The following is a 16,646-nucleotide window of genomic DNA, read 5'->3' on the forward strand; positions in this document are numbered from 1 at the left end:
TCCTTTCCCTCTCCCCGGTCCTCCCTCTTCAACCCCTCCTTGTCTCTCCCATCTCTCCTGTATTCACCGCGCTGAGCGGCCGCGTGCGCTGGACCCACTCTTTCCCTCCTCCGTCTCACCGGCCGTTCAAACAAAGCCCAGGGAAGCCGGCGCGCCAGAGATGCGGCCACGCCGCCACGCGCTCCACCCGGAGCAGGACAGCGAGCGCGGCTGCGCACCGCGCGTCCCCGCCGCTTCCTTCCCTCCCGACTCTTCCTTTTCCTTCTCCAGGCCCAGCCCCCGCAACCCACGCGCCGGGAAGGCGCCTGCGCAGAAGCTGCCCTGACCCTCCTCCTCCCCCGCCCTTCCTTCCCTCTGCTCCTCCTCCCGTGCCCCGCCTTCCTTTCTCTCTCGTCGATCTCACTGAGCGCTCTAGGTTGCGAGCAGTTCAGTCCGTTTCCCCGCCACCCCGCCCCCCTTCCTCTTTTCTCCCCACCCCTCGCGTCTCAACCCGGTGGAGGATGAAGCGGCTGCAGTGGCCCCAGCCCCAGCAGCGGCACCGGCGGTGGCTGTGGTGGGGGTGGCCGGAACTGGGGTGGTGAAGAAGCGGTGGCGGCGGCGGCGGCGGCCGTGGCGGTGGCTGAAGGAGCAGCAGCCGCCCCAGCCGCTTCCCCTGTGCTTCCCTTCCTCCTGAGTGCAGCCAGGAAGTTTTTCGCTTCTGTGCATGTGTGGGTGCGTGAGTGTGGGTGTGTAAGGTGAAGATTTGGGCGGCGTTTGTGCAGGCGTTGGGTTTTTTGCCCACTTCTCTTCCCGTAACCCGGGTAGCTCCCGAGCCTGGGCTGTGGCCCGAAGAGGGGGCGCGGCGGCGGCCTCTCTCCTTTTGTTGTTGTTTCCTCCGCCTGGGGAGCTGAAGAGGGGACGCGCCTGGGTGGGGCGGCTCGGAGCCCGGGCCTGGTGGCCCCCGGGGCTCCCGGGCGGGCAGGGTAGGGCAGAGTAGAGCGGGCTTCAACATGATGGCGGCCGAGGCCGGCAGTGAAGAGGGCGGCCCGGTCACCGCCGGGGCAGCAGGAGGCGGCGGGGCCGCGGGCTCCGGTGCCTATCCGGCAGTGTGTCGGGTGAAGATACCCGCCGCCCTGCCTGTGGCAGCCGCCCACTTTCCTGGGCTGGCGGAGGCTGGAGTGGCCGGGACTCTGGGTGGCGGAGCGGCTTTGGGGTCAGGGTTCCTGGGACCCGGGTCTGTGGCGGGGGCACTGGGGGGAGCCGGACTGTCAGGGGGAGGTGCTGCTGCTGGCGTGGCTGGTGCTGCCGCCGCCGGACCTGGCGGGGAGATGGCTCTCACCAAGGGGACCACTTCGTTGCCTGTTGAGACCTTCGGGGCAGGCGGCGGATTCCCTCCTTTGCCGCCGCCTCCTCAGCTGCCCCCTTTGGGCGCGGGCCTGGGAACAGTGGACGAAGGTGACTCTCTGGATGGACCAGAATACGAGGAGGAAGAGGTGGCCATCCCGCTGACCGCTCCGCCGACTAACCAGTAAGTCAAGACCGGTGTTTTGGGGGAAGCTGACACCTGGAAAGAAGTGGGAAAACATGCCTTGTTCTTTCAGCTGTTACTCGTTGTGAAAAGTTTTTAAGCTTATGGTTCTGTGCATAGAGAATTAATTTGATCACTCATCTTCCCTACAGGCACACTCCCTGGCGGCTTGGTATATTTATTGCTCCTCTGGGAAGATGTAAAGTTTTAAAGATGGGAAGCATGGGAAAATGTGTATCCAGTGAGAACCGGATATGGTTCTGCCCCTTCCAAATTGAGGTGGCGTCCTGGGATTCAGCTGAGCTTGCAGCTACCAAGGCAGTCGTAGTCTATATTAACCTGGTTGTGTTCCCTGTTGAAGCTAGATGGCTAGTGAGAAGCTTGGAATACAAGCATTTAAACGAGTATTGTGTTAATAACATTCTAAACATGCATTGGTCAGAATGCTTTGTTTTTGTTGCACTGCAAATCCCAGCTTCTGCCTGTTGAAAGCGTTGCGGTGCAGAAAAGTCTTTGTATCACTTTTGAAAACGTGGGTCAGCGAGAAAGGAAAGTTCTGTTAATTGCAGGTGTGGTTAAGGGCTCATACTCCAACAATATTTGTAACTTGTGCCGTAGAATTCCCATTTATTAATATTAGTGTAATTCTTCTATAAGATGAAGCTTTCTAAGCACAGTATTGGAGCAAAACAAAATTAATAGTGTGCTTCTCCCTTCAACACTTTGTTGGTGGCAAATACAGTATTCTATTTGAAAATTAATTTTGACAGTCTACTGCGGAATATATATGACAAATGACTTTTCTATATATAGTACCTCCCCCTTGTTCTCTTCATAAGTGAACTTAGGTATGTATTTATAAAGCTGGACCTTGATGAGAGGAAAATGTTGATGGGAAGAGGTAATAGTAGGTAAAACTTGCTTTATAGATCCTTCATATCTGTCTTAATTTTCCTTTAGAATTTTGACAAACTTGGTGAGTATCAGAAGAAGAAAGATTTGGTTTCTGTGTTGACAATCACTCTAGACAATTGCAGGTTTTTTTGTTTTTTCGTGGTTTTTTGTTTGTTTATTTTTTTGATAATCTTCTTTGGAAGATTTATAAAGGACTTAACGAATTAGGACATTTTTGACTTAAGGCTACATCTTTTGATGGAAAAGTAAAGTTAGTCTTATTTAGGTCAGCCATGGTATAGGGGTGTTGTATTCCTTTTATATTATTCATTGTGAGTTCAATTTTTTTGGTCTGATTTTATACCAACTTATCATTTCACATCTGTGTATTGCAGCCTTTTCTGAAGGTGTTTTGAGAGTGTTAAAAATTTAAAATACACTGCACTGTTTACACACCTACAAGCCTTTTTGAACAAATCACTTAAGTAGTAAGGTTCCTGTGGTTATGATAAAGTGCAGCTGTTCATTGTGAAAGAATATAGTCTTATGCCAGTTATTAACTAAATTGAATTAGGCATATTTAGTATGTTGCAGTTTTAAATATTTTTAAAGATAGAATTTATTTTGTAGAGTAGTTTTAGCTTCATGGCAGAATTGAGCAGAAAACACATAGTGTTCCCATTAAATTTTTAATAATAAACATGAGTGAGTATATAGGAAAAATTATGTTTCTGAGAAGTCCATTTGAGATTTTCATCATTATTGTTTGTATTTGGGATTAAAAATATTATTTGTGTGACTGTGTATATGAGAATTGTACCTGTTCTAAAAGGTATCCTCCATTTCTAGTATGTTTTTTAAATTTGCCACTGAGAAGTACAAATTTCCCTCTTTTCTTTATCTTAGATATCAACCCAAAGTCACTGGAGGCAATACAGTGTAGTGGTTAAGCGTGCAAATTCTGAAGTTAGACAAGATTTGGGTTGGAATCCTGACTCTGCTACTTACTAGCTGTGTGATCTTGGAAAGGTCAGTTTCCCCATCTGTAAAATGGGGACAATAATGGTGTCTCCCTCATATGGTCGTTTTTAAGGTTAATGAGAACCCCCTGAACATATTCAGCACAGTACCTGGCACATAGTAAGTGTTCAATAAATTAGTAGTCTCCCCAAATAATATATAATTTTATTGTCATTAAATTGCCTACTAATTCTATTGCTATAGGAACTCCCTTACTAATAGCTATTTGAGAGAATGTTTTGAACTCTGAAGGCCTGTCTACCATGATTGATTAGACCAGAAATTTTATTTTAAATTCATAAAGGCTTCTAGCAGGCTAAGCAGGTTTAGAGATGGAATTCAAGAGTTTTTTATAAATTCCTTTTAAATAAAAGGAAAAGCCTTAACGACTTTGTTAAATAATGTCAAGTCTTTCATAAAAATATTGAAGAAATGCTTTTGGACTAATATATGATTACTAGTGACTGGTCACCTTAGTTATTGATAGCATGATATTAAGGAGGTTCATTCAGGTCATAGGATTGAGACCACAGTGGTTTGTTAGATAGACCAGGGTTCCCTGGTCATGGAGTTCAACCATGTGTCCAGCTGGTTCAGTGCTGTTGGTCACAAGAGAGTCAAGTGACAATATGTAGATAGACCAGTGCAAATATAATAACACTATTAGTATTTTGTATCTTGTTTTTCTGTGTGCATGGTGAATCATTAGTCTCATGTTTATTACTGAGCATTTTCATTAGTTGGGTAAAGGCCAGAAAAGTTTGTATAATTGTAACTATTACATGTATTTGAATATTCTTTTTTTTTTTGCAAATTTTGAGGAAAAAATTTTAAAAAGAAAAAATATTCTCCCCATATATTTTTATGCTATAAAAGGTTCTGTATCTAAAACTGCTAACAAAGTTTTGTTTCAAGAGAGAGAAAAGTTAAATTAAAGGAGTTTGTCACTGGTACTACCTGTATTGTTATGTAGCTGCTTTTCGTGGTCCTTGTTATTTCTTTCTCTTTTCCCCAGGGGTGAGGGGTGATAGGAAAGGAGAATAGTTCCCTTAGTCCACCGTCAAGTATGTATAGAGATTTTTAACTATGAGCCTGCAGTAGTAGGAGGGTCTTGGGCTGAATCCAACTGACAGATATATATATTGCTTGCTCGTAGTATATTTGGAGCATTTAGTGATTACTTGCTACCATTTAAAAATAGGAAAACTTCATGTTTAAGAAGTCTCGATTTCTAGCATCACTTGAGAAATCACAGGAGTTGGCTCTACCTGGTTGCTGTTCCTGCTTGAGAATAGATTTCTAGAGCTGAGTAGTGATTGCCCCATTTAGGTGAATTCTGAGCTCTACAGTTAACTGTGGTTTCTACCTGGCCTGCTTTGCCTTTGATGTTATTTGCCTGGCATCTGGATTAACTAGATATTACCCTGGACCTAAAATGCAGGCTTTCTCAAGCCTGAAAGTTGAAGAACAAAGAAATAAGGAATGTAAATAATACCTTTCTTTTCCTTAAGAATCATCTTACTGTTTCTACAAAAATAGAATCATTCTTAAGTCAAATAATTGTTAAATGTTAGTACTAAGACATGTAGCATTCATTACCTTTGTCACCGATTGCATTGTAACTCCGGGTGAGTCATTATTTCTTAATAAAAATGGGGGTGAGAATTGAAGAGATTAGTTATGGACAAAGTGGTTTCTGACCAGGACCAGATATTTTTGCTATATGAGTAGTAGAGCAGTGTAGTAGGAGCTTAATTTAAGGGATACAACAATGAGTAAGATACCCCTTTTCTTAATGAGTCTCTCTTCCTGGAGAGTTTTAGATCTAGTAGAAAGTTAAGTAACCAATTACTGTCATTCAGGCTAGCTTAAGATAAATATCATGAGTGAAGTATGAGCAAAGGGTCATGGGGGTTAAAAGAATAAGATATTTATATAATTAGGATCAGTAAACTCTTAGAGGAAAAGTAGCAGGTATGTTTTCAATGCTGCTTAATTTATTCTGAACAAGAGGTAATTGGTTCCTATGCCCTTTGCCTAAAGATTCTGTTAGGTAAAAAAGAATTACGAATTAATGAGTATAAACTTTTGACCTTTAGTGAGGAGTCTGTCCTACTGAACTCTTAATTATTTACCTGTGGTCTTGGGTAGGTTGCAGGGGGTGCCTATAGTTACTGAGAATACACAGCACTACCAAAGGCTTGAATTGGTCTGGATCATTGATTAGCCACTCTAGGGAAACCAGGCAAACATTATTGACAGAGCCAAAAAAAAAAAAAAGACCCCAAAGCCAAAACAACAGCAACAAAAAAACCTGACAGGGGTAAATTAGGAAGAAGAAGGGGAAAATAAAGAGGTCTTTTGGTTGCTTTGCTCCCTATCTCTTTACTAGCCATTAGGGAAATGAGAGAATGCCTTTAAGAGCAGCTCAAATACTCCAAACAGTACCTTGGTGGGGGCAGGTGATGGAACTTAGAGCAATTATTGTCAGGTATTAATGATGACATTTCTTGGTTGCTTACTACCTAACAGGAACTCTGCTAATTGGATTGCATGTGTTGTTCTAGTTGCCTATTGCTTCGCTCCAAAACTTAGTTGCTGAAACATTTATTTGCTCTTGATTCTAAAATTTGGGCAGGGCTTGTTGGGGACTGCTCCATGTGTCACCTGTTGGCTATAATGTCCAAGGTATCTTTTTAACTCTGGTAAGTTAAAGTCTGGTACGTCAGCTGGGATGGCTGCAACAGCTGGTGGATAGCTGGGCATCTGTGTGTGTATCTGTGTCCATGTCTCCCCCCACCCTAACCTTTCCATTTCATTAGCTTGAACTTCTCCACAGCGTGGCAGATGGGTTCCATGAGGGAGCATTCCCAGAGGACAGGCCTCACCATGCCAACACTTACTAAGCCTCTCTGTTCTTCATGTTTGCTAACTTTCCAATGGTCAATGCTAATCACGTGAGTCAGTCTAGATTTAATGTGGGAGTGGGCTATAAAATGACACCAATACTAGAAGGTGAGATTTCTTGGGGGCATCAGAGTAACTGCCTACTGCATGTACTATTCATTTACAAGCAAATATTAGATAATATTAGAATACTAGTGGTTAGGGAGAGCGTGGGAGAAAGGGCAAGTACTTTGAAGTTTTTCCCTTACGGTCTGCATGGTAAATTGTCTTTCATCGAATGGTCCAAATATCCCCACAATATATTTTGCTTCTGACCACCATTATCTTAATTTTAAACCAAAGATACTGAATATGGATGTTGGTTATGGCTCATTGTTTGAATATGCCAATGTATATATGGTAGGTGTGTTATCTTGAAATCACCTGCAGTACATTTCAGTTGTGGGCTAAATAAAAAATAGTTGTTATCAGGTAAAATTTATGGATAACTTCTCCATATGTCTAATCACACGCCAATGGGATTTGGAGTATGCTTTTAGGTGTTCCAGTGATTACATGATTTTGTGAGTAAAACAATGAACATTGGCGGGGGGACAGAAAGAAATACAAAAGAAAGTACAATGTAGCTGGACGATAAGGCATTAATGATATAGAAATCAGATGATAAAATTAATCTACTGACACATTGTACTAATTTTTCAAATTAGAGGATAGTTTTGGAAGAGTTGAAAGAATGAGAGTGTATGAAAGTGATTTTGAAATTTTATACTGTAATTCTCTTTTACTAAAGTTTTATAGAAAGTTTGATTAGCTTTTGTAGCATCAGTATTTGATGTTATAGTAGTCCCCCCTTATCCACGGCTTCACTTTCCACGATTTCAGTTGCTCTCGGTTGACCATGGCTCAAAAATATTAAGCGGAAAATTCCAGAAATAAGCAATTCATGAGTTTTAATAATTGTACACCTTTCAGAGTAGTGTGATGAAATCCTGCTCCATCCCTCCCAGACATGAATCATACCTTTGTCCAACGTATCCTGCCATCACTTAGTGGTCCTACCTTGGTTGTCAGATTGACTGTTGCACTGTCACAGTGCTTGTGTTCAAGTAAGCCTTATTTTACCTAATAATGGCCCCAAAGTGCAAGAGTAGTGATGTTGGCAATTCGGATATTCCAGAGAAGCTGTAAAGTGCTTACTTTAAGTGAAAAGGTGAAAGTTTCCTACTTAATAGGGGATTACTAAGATCTACAGTAAGAACGAATCTTCTATCTGTGAAATTGTGAAGGAAAAAGAAATTCATGATAGTTTTGCTGTTGCACCTCAAACTGCAAAAGTTATGACCACAGTGTGTGATAGTGCTTAGTTGAGATGGAAAAGGCGTTACGTTTTACAGAAAGATATTTTGAGAGAGACTACATTCACGTAATGTTTATTACAGTATATCGTTATAATTGTTCTATTTTATTATAGAACATATAATAAATGTTATTGTTATTGTTGTTAATCTCTTACTGTGCCTAATTTATAAATAGGTATCTACATATGGGAAAAATAGAGTATGTATGGGATTCCGTACTAATTTGAGGTTTCAGGCATGCCTGGGAGTCTTGGAATGTATCTCCTGAGGATAAGAGAAGACTATTGTGTAATCAGGAGAGTGATATGCATAGATACATAGTATTTTAGTGAAAGAGGAAACTCTTTCATTGACCATTGCAGAAGCAGACTCAGGTAGAGTGGCTTGCTTAAGGTCAAAGAGCTAGGTGGATCTGGGACAGGATCCAGTTCCCATGATTTTTCAGATATGTTTAGATTTGAGTAATATTTAATTAATTTTTGTGGGGGGAGGAGGTGGAACGGCAGAGGCCCATTATTGAGTAATCATTTACTATATTCTCGGCACTTTATGAAGGTTATCTCATTTAATTCTCATAACTATACAGTGAGAATAGATATTATCCGCATTTTTTTGTTGTTGTTGAGAAAACTGGTAGCACTGGAATTCTAATGTAAATACTCTACTTGTTCCATTCCAACGCATATAACACACACATATATACGTGTACCCATACAAAACTTAATATACTCCAGGACTGGCTAGTCATTGGGTGTTATGGACTGAATTATATCTCTCCAAAATTCATAGGTTGAAGCCCTAACCCCCAGTGTGACGGTGTATGGAGTTAGGACCTTTAAGATGGTAATTAAGGTTCAATGAGGTCATAAAGGTGGATCCATAATTCTATAGGACTGTGGTTCTCACATGAAGAGGAGGAGACAAATAGGAGCACATGTGAACAGAGAAAAGGCCATATGAGTTCACAGTGAGAAGGTGGCTATCTATATATAAGCCAAGGAGAGATGCCTCACTTAGAAACCAACTCTGTTGGCACCTTAATCTTGGACTCAGCCTCCAGAACTGTGAGAAAATAAATTTCTGTTGTTTAAGCCATCTAGTATATGGAATTTTGTTATGGTATCCTGAGCTGACTGATACACTGCATAAACTTGCATCTTTAAAAATGGCTTTGGAGGATTTGGAGCCATTTACTCATTTACTACTTGAGAAACAGGGTCTTCCTTCTTTTATTTCCTATTTTTCACTGTAGGAAAGAAAAACTTTCCTTATACTTTAGCTTCATTCTTCATGAGTTCGTGACTTAACATCTCTTTTGGCTATACTTGTGTTGAAAGTTAGAAAACATTTAAATGCATGTCTGATTATTATAGTGTGAAAAGATCGTACTCAAGACTGTGGGTGGTAGCTGTAGAAAACCTGTGGGTGAGACATTACTCCAGCAGATTTTTTGTATTCACTCTGTGTTCATTGTTGTAACATTCAGTGTTACTTTTAAAATTCCTTTCACTTATGTATCTGTCTCTAGCTAAGTGAAAGACCTAGAGATCCCTCTCAATTCTTTTAAGTCTTCTTTGTAGGTATAGCCCATACACTGGGTTCACAGTTAAGATACTTGTATAATAGTAGAACCATAGCTCTCTTCCATCCATGTTTATCTACCTAAATTTTGATTTATCTCTCAGATTTTCCAATTAAACTTCTTATTTTGAGGTAATTGTAGATTCATATTTAGTTGTAAGAAATAATACAGAGATGTTTCCTTCACCTGTTTTTCCAGGTATATGGCAATATCTCGTGATATCACAACTAGGAATCAATTTCATTGATATAGTTCATTTATTCAGATTTCACCAGTTCTGCATAACTGTGTGTGTGTATATGTGTGTGTGTGTGTATGTGTGTGTGTGGTGTTTATTTAAATCTATGCAGTTTTATCACAGGGGTAGATTTGTGTAATCATCACCACAGTAAAGATGCAGAACAATTTCATTAATCCCAAGATCCCTCGTGTTGTCCTTTTATAACTAAAGCCACCTTTCTCCATCTTTAACTCCTGGCAACCACTAATCTGTTCTTCATTTTGTCATTTCCAAAAGATTATATAAATGGACTCATACAGCTTGTAACCTTTTTTTTTTTGTCAACATCTTTACTGGAGTATAATTGCTTTACATTGTTGTGTTAGTTGCTGCTGTATAACAAAGTGAATCAGCTATACATATACATATGTCCCTCTATCCCCTCCCTCCCTCCCATCACATCCCTCTAGGTGGTCACAAAGCACCGAGCTGATCTCCCTGTGCTATGGGGCTGCTTCCCACTAGCTATCTATTTTACATTTGGTAGTGTATATATGTCCATGCCACTCTCTTACTTCGTCCCAGCTTACCCTCCCCCCTCCCTGTGTCCTCAAGTCCATTCTCTACGTCTGCGTCTTTATTCCTGTCCTGCCCCTAGGTGCTTCAGAACCATTTTTTTTTTTTTTTTTTTTAGATTCCATATATATATATGTGTGTTAGCATACAGTATTTGTTTTTGTCTTTCTGACTGACTTCACTCTGTATGACAGTCTCTAGGTCCATCCACCTCACTACAAATAATTCAATTTCATTTCTTTTTGTGGCTGAGTAATATTCCATTGTATATATGTGCCACATCTTCTTTATCCATTCATCTGTCAATGGAGACTTAGGTTGCTTCCATGTCCTGGCTATTATAAATAGTTCATACAGCATGTAACCTTTTGGAATAGCATGTGTCACTGAACACAATTCCCTCAAGGTTTATTCAAGTTGTTGCTTGTGTCAATACTTCGTACCTTTTCGTTGCTGAGTAGTATTCCATGGTATGGATATACTACAGTTTGTTTAATCATTCACTCATCAGAGAACATTTGGGTAATTTCCAGTTTTAGCTAGTATGAAAAAAAGCTGCTATGAACATTTGTGTTTATGTTTTTGTGTGAACATAAGTTTTCATTTCTGTCAGATAAATGTCCAAGAGTGCAACTGCTGGATCATGTGGTAATTAATTGCATGTTGACTTTTATAAGAAACTGCCAATCTATTTTCTAGAGTAGGTGTATCCTTTTACCTTCTCACTAACAACTCATGAGTGATCCTGACTCCCTATATCCTCACGACTAACCATTTTTTATTTTAGCAGTTCTCATTGCTTAGTCATCACTAGATGCCTAGTGATACCTCATTGTGGTTTTGATATGCATTTTTCCTAATGATTGATGATATTGAAACTTTTATGTGCTAATTTGCTATCTGTATATCCTCTTGGGTGAAATGTCTGTTCATCTCTTTTGCCCATTTTCCAATAGGATTGTTTGTTTATTATTGAGTTTTAAGAGTTCTTTATGTATTCTAAATATTAGTCCTTTATCTGATAATGTGGTTTGCAAATATTTTCTCCTATTCTGTAGCTTGTCTTTTTCTCCTTTTAACAGGGTCCTTCACAGAGCAAAAATTTTTAATTTTTATGAGACTTAAGTTATTAATATTTTCTTCTATAGGTTGTGCTTTTAGAGGCAGGTCTAAGAACTCTTTGCCTAGCCTGTATCACAAAGATTTTCTCCTATGATTGTTTCCAAAAGTTTTGTATTTTTATGTTTTACAGTTAAGTCCATGATCCATTTTGATTTCTTTTTTATAAAAGGTATGGTTTAGATTGAGGTTCATATTTTTGCCCAGGAATATCTGATTACTCTAACACCATTTGTTGAAAAGGCAAATATCTTTCTTCCATCGAATTGCTTTTGCACTTTCATAAAAAATTAATTGGGCATATATGTGTGGGTTTACTTCTGCGTTCTTTATTGTATTCTGTTGGTCTGTATGCTTCCATTTGCTGATATCACACTCTTGATAACCGTAGCTATGTAGTAAGCCTTAATATTGGGTAGGGTGATTCCCTTTTCAATATGTTTTTAGCTGTTCTAAGACATGTTTTTATGTATAAATTTTAGAACAAGCTTGTCCATGTCTACAAAAACTTTGTTGAGGGCTTCCCTGGTGGCGCAGTGGTTGAGAGTCCGCCTGCCGATGCAGGGTATATGGGTTCGTGCCCCAGTCCAGGAAGATCCCACATGCCGCAGAGTGGCTGGCCCCGTGAGCCGTGGCCGCTGAGCCTGTGCGTCCGGAGCCTGTGCTCCGCAATGGGAGAGGCCACAACAGTGAGAGGCCCACGTACTGCAAAAAACAAAACAAAACAAAACCAAGCAAAACAAAAAACTTTGTTGAACTTTTCATAGGAATTGCATTAAACCTATAGATCAGTTTTGGGAGAACTGACATCTTTACTATATTGACATGGTATGTTTCCATTTATTTAGTTCTTCTTTGGTTGCTTTAATCAGCATTTTGTAATTTTTAGTATATCAATCCTGTATGCCTATTGTTTAATTTGTACTTGTTTTGTTTTATTTGAGCAATTTTGTAAATGTTATTATGTTTTAAAGTTTCCACATGTTTCTTGTTAGTGTATAGAAATGCTGATTGATTTTTGTATGTTGGTCTTATATCTTGTGACCTTGCTAAACTTATGTTTTAGTACTAAGAGACTTTTTATAGATTCCTTGGGCTTTTCTACATAGACAATCATGTCAACTGCAAATAGGGGCCGTTTTTTTCTTTCTTTCTGATCTGTATGACTTTTATTTCTTTTTCTTGTCATATTGCAGTGGCTAGAACTTCTAGTACTATATTGAATGAGAGTGGGGAGAGCAGACATCTTTGCTTTGTTCCTTGTCTTAGGTGGAAAGCATTTAAATGTGTTTTACCATTAAATGTGCTGTTAACTGTAGCTGTTTTGGTGGGAGAGTGGATAGATACTCTTTTATCAAGTTGAGGTTGATCACCTCTCTTCCTAGTTTACTGTGAGTTTTTACCATGAATGGGTGCTGGATATTTTCATATTCTTTTTTGTGTGTCAATTTCTATGATCATATGATTTTTTCCTTAGCATGTTGAGATGATAGCTTACACTGATTTTTTTAACGTTGAACCAGCCTTGCATAGCTGGAATAAATCTCAGTAGGTTATGGTGTATAATGTTTTTCAAGAATTGCTGAAACTCTGGTTTTTGATGTGTTGAGATTGTTTGTGTCTAAGTTCATGAGAGATATTGGTCTGTAGTTTTCTTGTGATATCTTTGTCTTGTTTCAGTATTTGAATAATACTAGCCTCATAGTATGGGATAGGACATGTTCCCTACTCTTCTGTTCTTTGAAAGAGTTTGTGAAGTATTGGTATTAATATTTGGTAGAATCCTCTAGTGAAAACGTCTCAGCCTGGGATTTATTTTTTTTTGGAGATTTTAAATTATGAATTTATTTTAAATGGTTATGGGGTTATACATCTTATTTATATTATTTTGGTTGGATTTTGGTAGTAAGTGGGTTCATTTCTTCTAATTTGTCTAACATATCAGTATAAACTGGTTTGCATTATTACCTAGGTACCCTTTTGATGGCTATAGAATAGTCAGTGATATTCTCTTTTATTCTTGATACTTGAATTTGTATCTTAACTCTTTTGTTTTGTCAGTCTTGTTAAAGCGTTATCATTTCTATTAATTTTTTCAAAGGGTTAGCTTTTTGTTTCATTGATTTTTTTTTTTTTTTCTTTATGGCCTTGTTTTCAATTTCATTGATTTTTGCTCTTATTTTTACTGCTCTTTTTTTCTGATTGCATTGGGTTTATTTTGTTCCTGTTTTTCTAGTTTCTTGAGGAAGAAATTTAAGATTATTGATTTGAGACTTTCCCTGTTTCCTAGAATAAGCATTTAATGCTATGCTTTTCCTTCTTAACACCTCTTTAGCCATATTCTGCATCTTTTGATATGTTCCCTTTTCATTTTCATTCAGTTCTGTGTTTCTTTTATTAACTTTACGTGGAGACTTACGTTTTGACTCATGAATTATTTAGAAGTGTGTTGTTTAATTTCCAAGTGTTTTAAGATTTACCAGTTGTCTTTCTGTTATTGATATCTCATTAGAGTCCATTATGGTCAGAGAACATACCCTTATGATTTCCGTACTTTTAAATTTGTTGAAGTTTGTTTTATAGTCCAGAATTTGGATATGGTCTGTCTTGGTGAATGTTCCATGGATGCTTGAAAAAAATGTGTATTTGGCTGTTCATTGGTGGAATGTTCTATATATGTCAATTAGATTCTTCTGTTTTATTGTTTTGTTCAGAACTTTTAAATCTTTCCTCATTTTCTGTTTAGTGTTTCTGTGAGTTTCTGAGATAGGAGTCTTAAAGTTCTCACTATAATTTTGAATTTATCTATTTTTTTTTTCAGCTCTATCAGTTTTTGCTTCATGTATTTTGGAGCTCTGTTGTCTGGGTGTACACATTTAGGATTGTTATGTATTTCTGGTGGATATATCCTTTTATCATTATCTAATGTCCCTGTTTTGTCTCTAGCAATTGTCTTTGCTCTAAAGTCTATCTAACATTAATATAGCAACTCCTGCTTTTATTTTGTTTACATGTATATTTTTCCATCATTTTACTTTCAATGTGTCTTATTTTAAGTGATCTAATTATAGAGAGCTTATAGTTGGGTTTTTTTTTTTTTTTTTAGTTCATGATGTTAATCTGTCTTTACTTGGTGTATTAAATATTTATGTTTACAGTAATTATTGATATTTTAGGGCTTAAGTCTGCCATTTTACTTTTTGTTTTCTGTTTGTTCTCTTTCTCATTTTCTCTTTTCTTGCTTTCCTATGGGTTACTCAAACATTTGTTAGGATTTCATCCTGATGTATTTATAGTGTTTTTTCAATATATCACTTTGTAGACACTAAAATAACATGTAATTTACCACAGTCTATGGGTATAAGCATTTTATCAATTCGAGTGAAGTGGGGAAACTATTCTTCCACTTAGACCCCTTTACCTTCCCACTTTGTAAATATTGTTCTCTTGACTATTTCTTCTACATACATTGGGCAGCTTTTCAGATGGTGTTAATATTTTTGTTATTGTGGTAAAATATACATGACATAAAACTTATTTTAATCATTTTGAGGTGTATAGTTCTGTTGTATAAAGTATATTCACATCATTGTTCAACCATTATCACCATCTTTCTCCAGAACTTTTTCATCTTCCCCAGCTAAAACTGTACCCATTATGCACCAACTTTCCAATCCCCTTTTCCTCAGCCCCTGGCAACCACCATTTTACTTTCTGTTTCTATGAATTTGACTACTCTAGGTATCTCACATAAATGGAATCATAGAATATTTTCCTTTTGTAACTGAATTATGTCACTTAGCATGTCTTCAAGGTTCATCTGTGTTGTAGCATTTGTCAGAACTTGTTTCTAAAGTCTGAATACCCTTCTAGCCTTATCGCACATTTTGTGTATCCATTTATCTGTTGGTGGGCGCTTGGGTTGCTTCCACTTTTTGAATATTGTGAATAATGCTGCTTGAACATAGTGTTTAAAAATCTGTTTTAGTCACTGCTTTCATTTTGGGAATATACCTAGAAGTGGAATTTTTGGGTCATAGGGTAATTCTGTGTTTAAGTGTTTGAGGAATTGCCATATCATTTTTGATAGCAGCTATACTGTTTTATAGTCTCACTAGCAATGTATGTGGGTTCTAATTGCTCCATATCCTCACCATCACTTGTATTTTCTTTTTTTTTTTTTCTTTGTTTGGTTTTTGGATTTTTTTGGAGATGAAATAGCTATCCTGATGGGTGTGAAATGGTTTCTCACTGTGGTTTTGACTTGCATTTTCCTAATGAATAGTGATGTTGAGCATCTTTTCATGTACTTATTGTCCTTTTTTATATCTTCTTTGTAGAAATGTCTCTTTTCAAGTCCTTTGCCCATTTTTTAATCAGGTTGTTTTTGTTAAGTTGTAGGAGTTCTTTATATATTCTGGATATCAGTCCCTTTTCAGATAAATGATTTGCAAATATTTTCTCCTGTTCTAAGGGATTGCTTTTTCACTCTGTTGGTAGTGTCTTTTGATACATAGAGGTTTTTAATTTTGATGAACTCCAGCTTTTTATGCCTGTATAATTTTTATTCCATTCATCTGTTATGGTTTTAAAACCTCCTGAGTAGAAAGGTATTGTATTTGCCCATATTTTTGCTTTTGCCATTGTGCTTTCTTCTTTCCTGATGTTCCAAGAGTCCTTGTTTTATCAACTGAAGAACTTCCATAGCCATTCTTGAAGGATACATCTGGTAGTGACAAATTCTTTTAGTTTTCCTTTGTCTGCTATGTCTTTATTTCCCCTTCATTCCTGAAAGACAATTTTGTCAGATACAGAATTCATGGTTAACAGTTCTTTTCTTTCAGCACTTGAAAAATTTTTTGTTACTTTCTTCTGACCTTTGTGGTTTCAGATTAGAAAACTGCTGTCATTTGAGTTGGTGTTCCCTATAGGTAATGCATCCTTTCGATGTGGTTGCTTTTAAGATTTTTCTTTGTCTTTGGTTTCAGATATGTATGTCAAGGTGTAACTTCTGTGGGTTTACCTGTTTGTGGTTTGCTCACTTTAATCTGTAGCTTTACATCTTTCTCCAAATTTGGACGTTTTCAGCCATTTGTTGAATACTCTTCAACTCTACTCTTTTTCTCTTCTTTTCATGGGACTCAAAATTATATGGATCTTTCATTATTTTCCCATCCATCTACAAGACCTTGTTTTCAGTGATTTTTCTCTTTTTTGTTCATATTGGGTAAATTCTGTTGATCTGTCCTCAAGTTCACTGATTCTGTTCTCCATAATTCCTACTATTGAGCCCATCTAATAAGTTTTTGGGTTTTTTTTCTTATTGTAGTTTTCAGCTCTGTAATTTCTTTTTGGTTGTCTTTTAAAATAATTTCTATTTCTTGGGTTGAATTTTTTCTGTTTCAAGAGAATTTGTAATTGATTGATGGAGAATTTTTATGAAGGCTGCTTTACAGTCTTTGT

General features: G+C 38.1%; 1 protein-coding gene across 1 annotated transcript in view; it reads left to right on the top strand.

Moving 5' to 3' along the window:
* The first annotated feature begins 318 nt into the window (after positions 1 to 318).
* RASA1 (RAS p21 protein activator 1) overlaps positions 319 to 16,646 on the top strand; it is a 107,257-nt gene continuing 90,929 nt past the window's right edge. Inside the window, exon 1 of the mRNA XM_067031260.1 lies at positions 319 to 1,507. Within this exon, the coding sequence (XP_066887361.1) occupies positions 990 to 1,507 (518 nt within the window). The 5' untranslated portion in view covers positions 319 to 989. The remainder of the gene's footprint in view (positions 1,508 to 16,646) is intronic.

The sequence above is a fragment of the Kogia breviceps genome, chromosome 4, assembly GCF_026419965.1.
Source record: "Kogia breviceps isolate mKogBre1 chromosome 4, mKogBre1 haplotype 1, whole genome shotgun sequence".
Classification (NCBI taxonomy): domain Eukaryota; kingdom Metazoa; phylum Chordata; class Mammalia; order Artiodactyla; family Physeteridae; genus Kogia; species Kogia breviceps.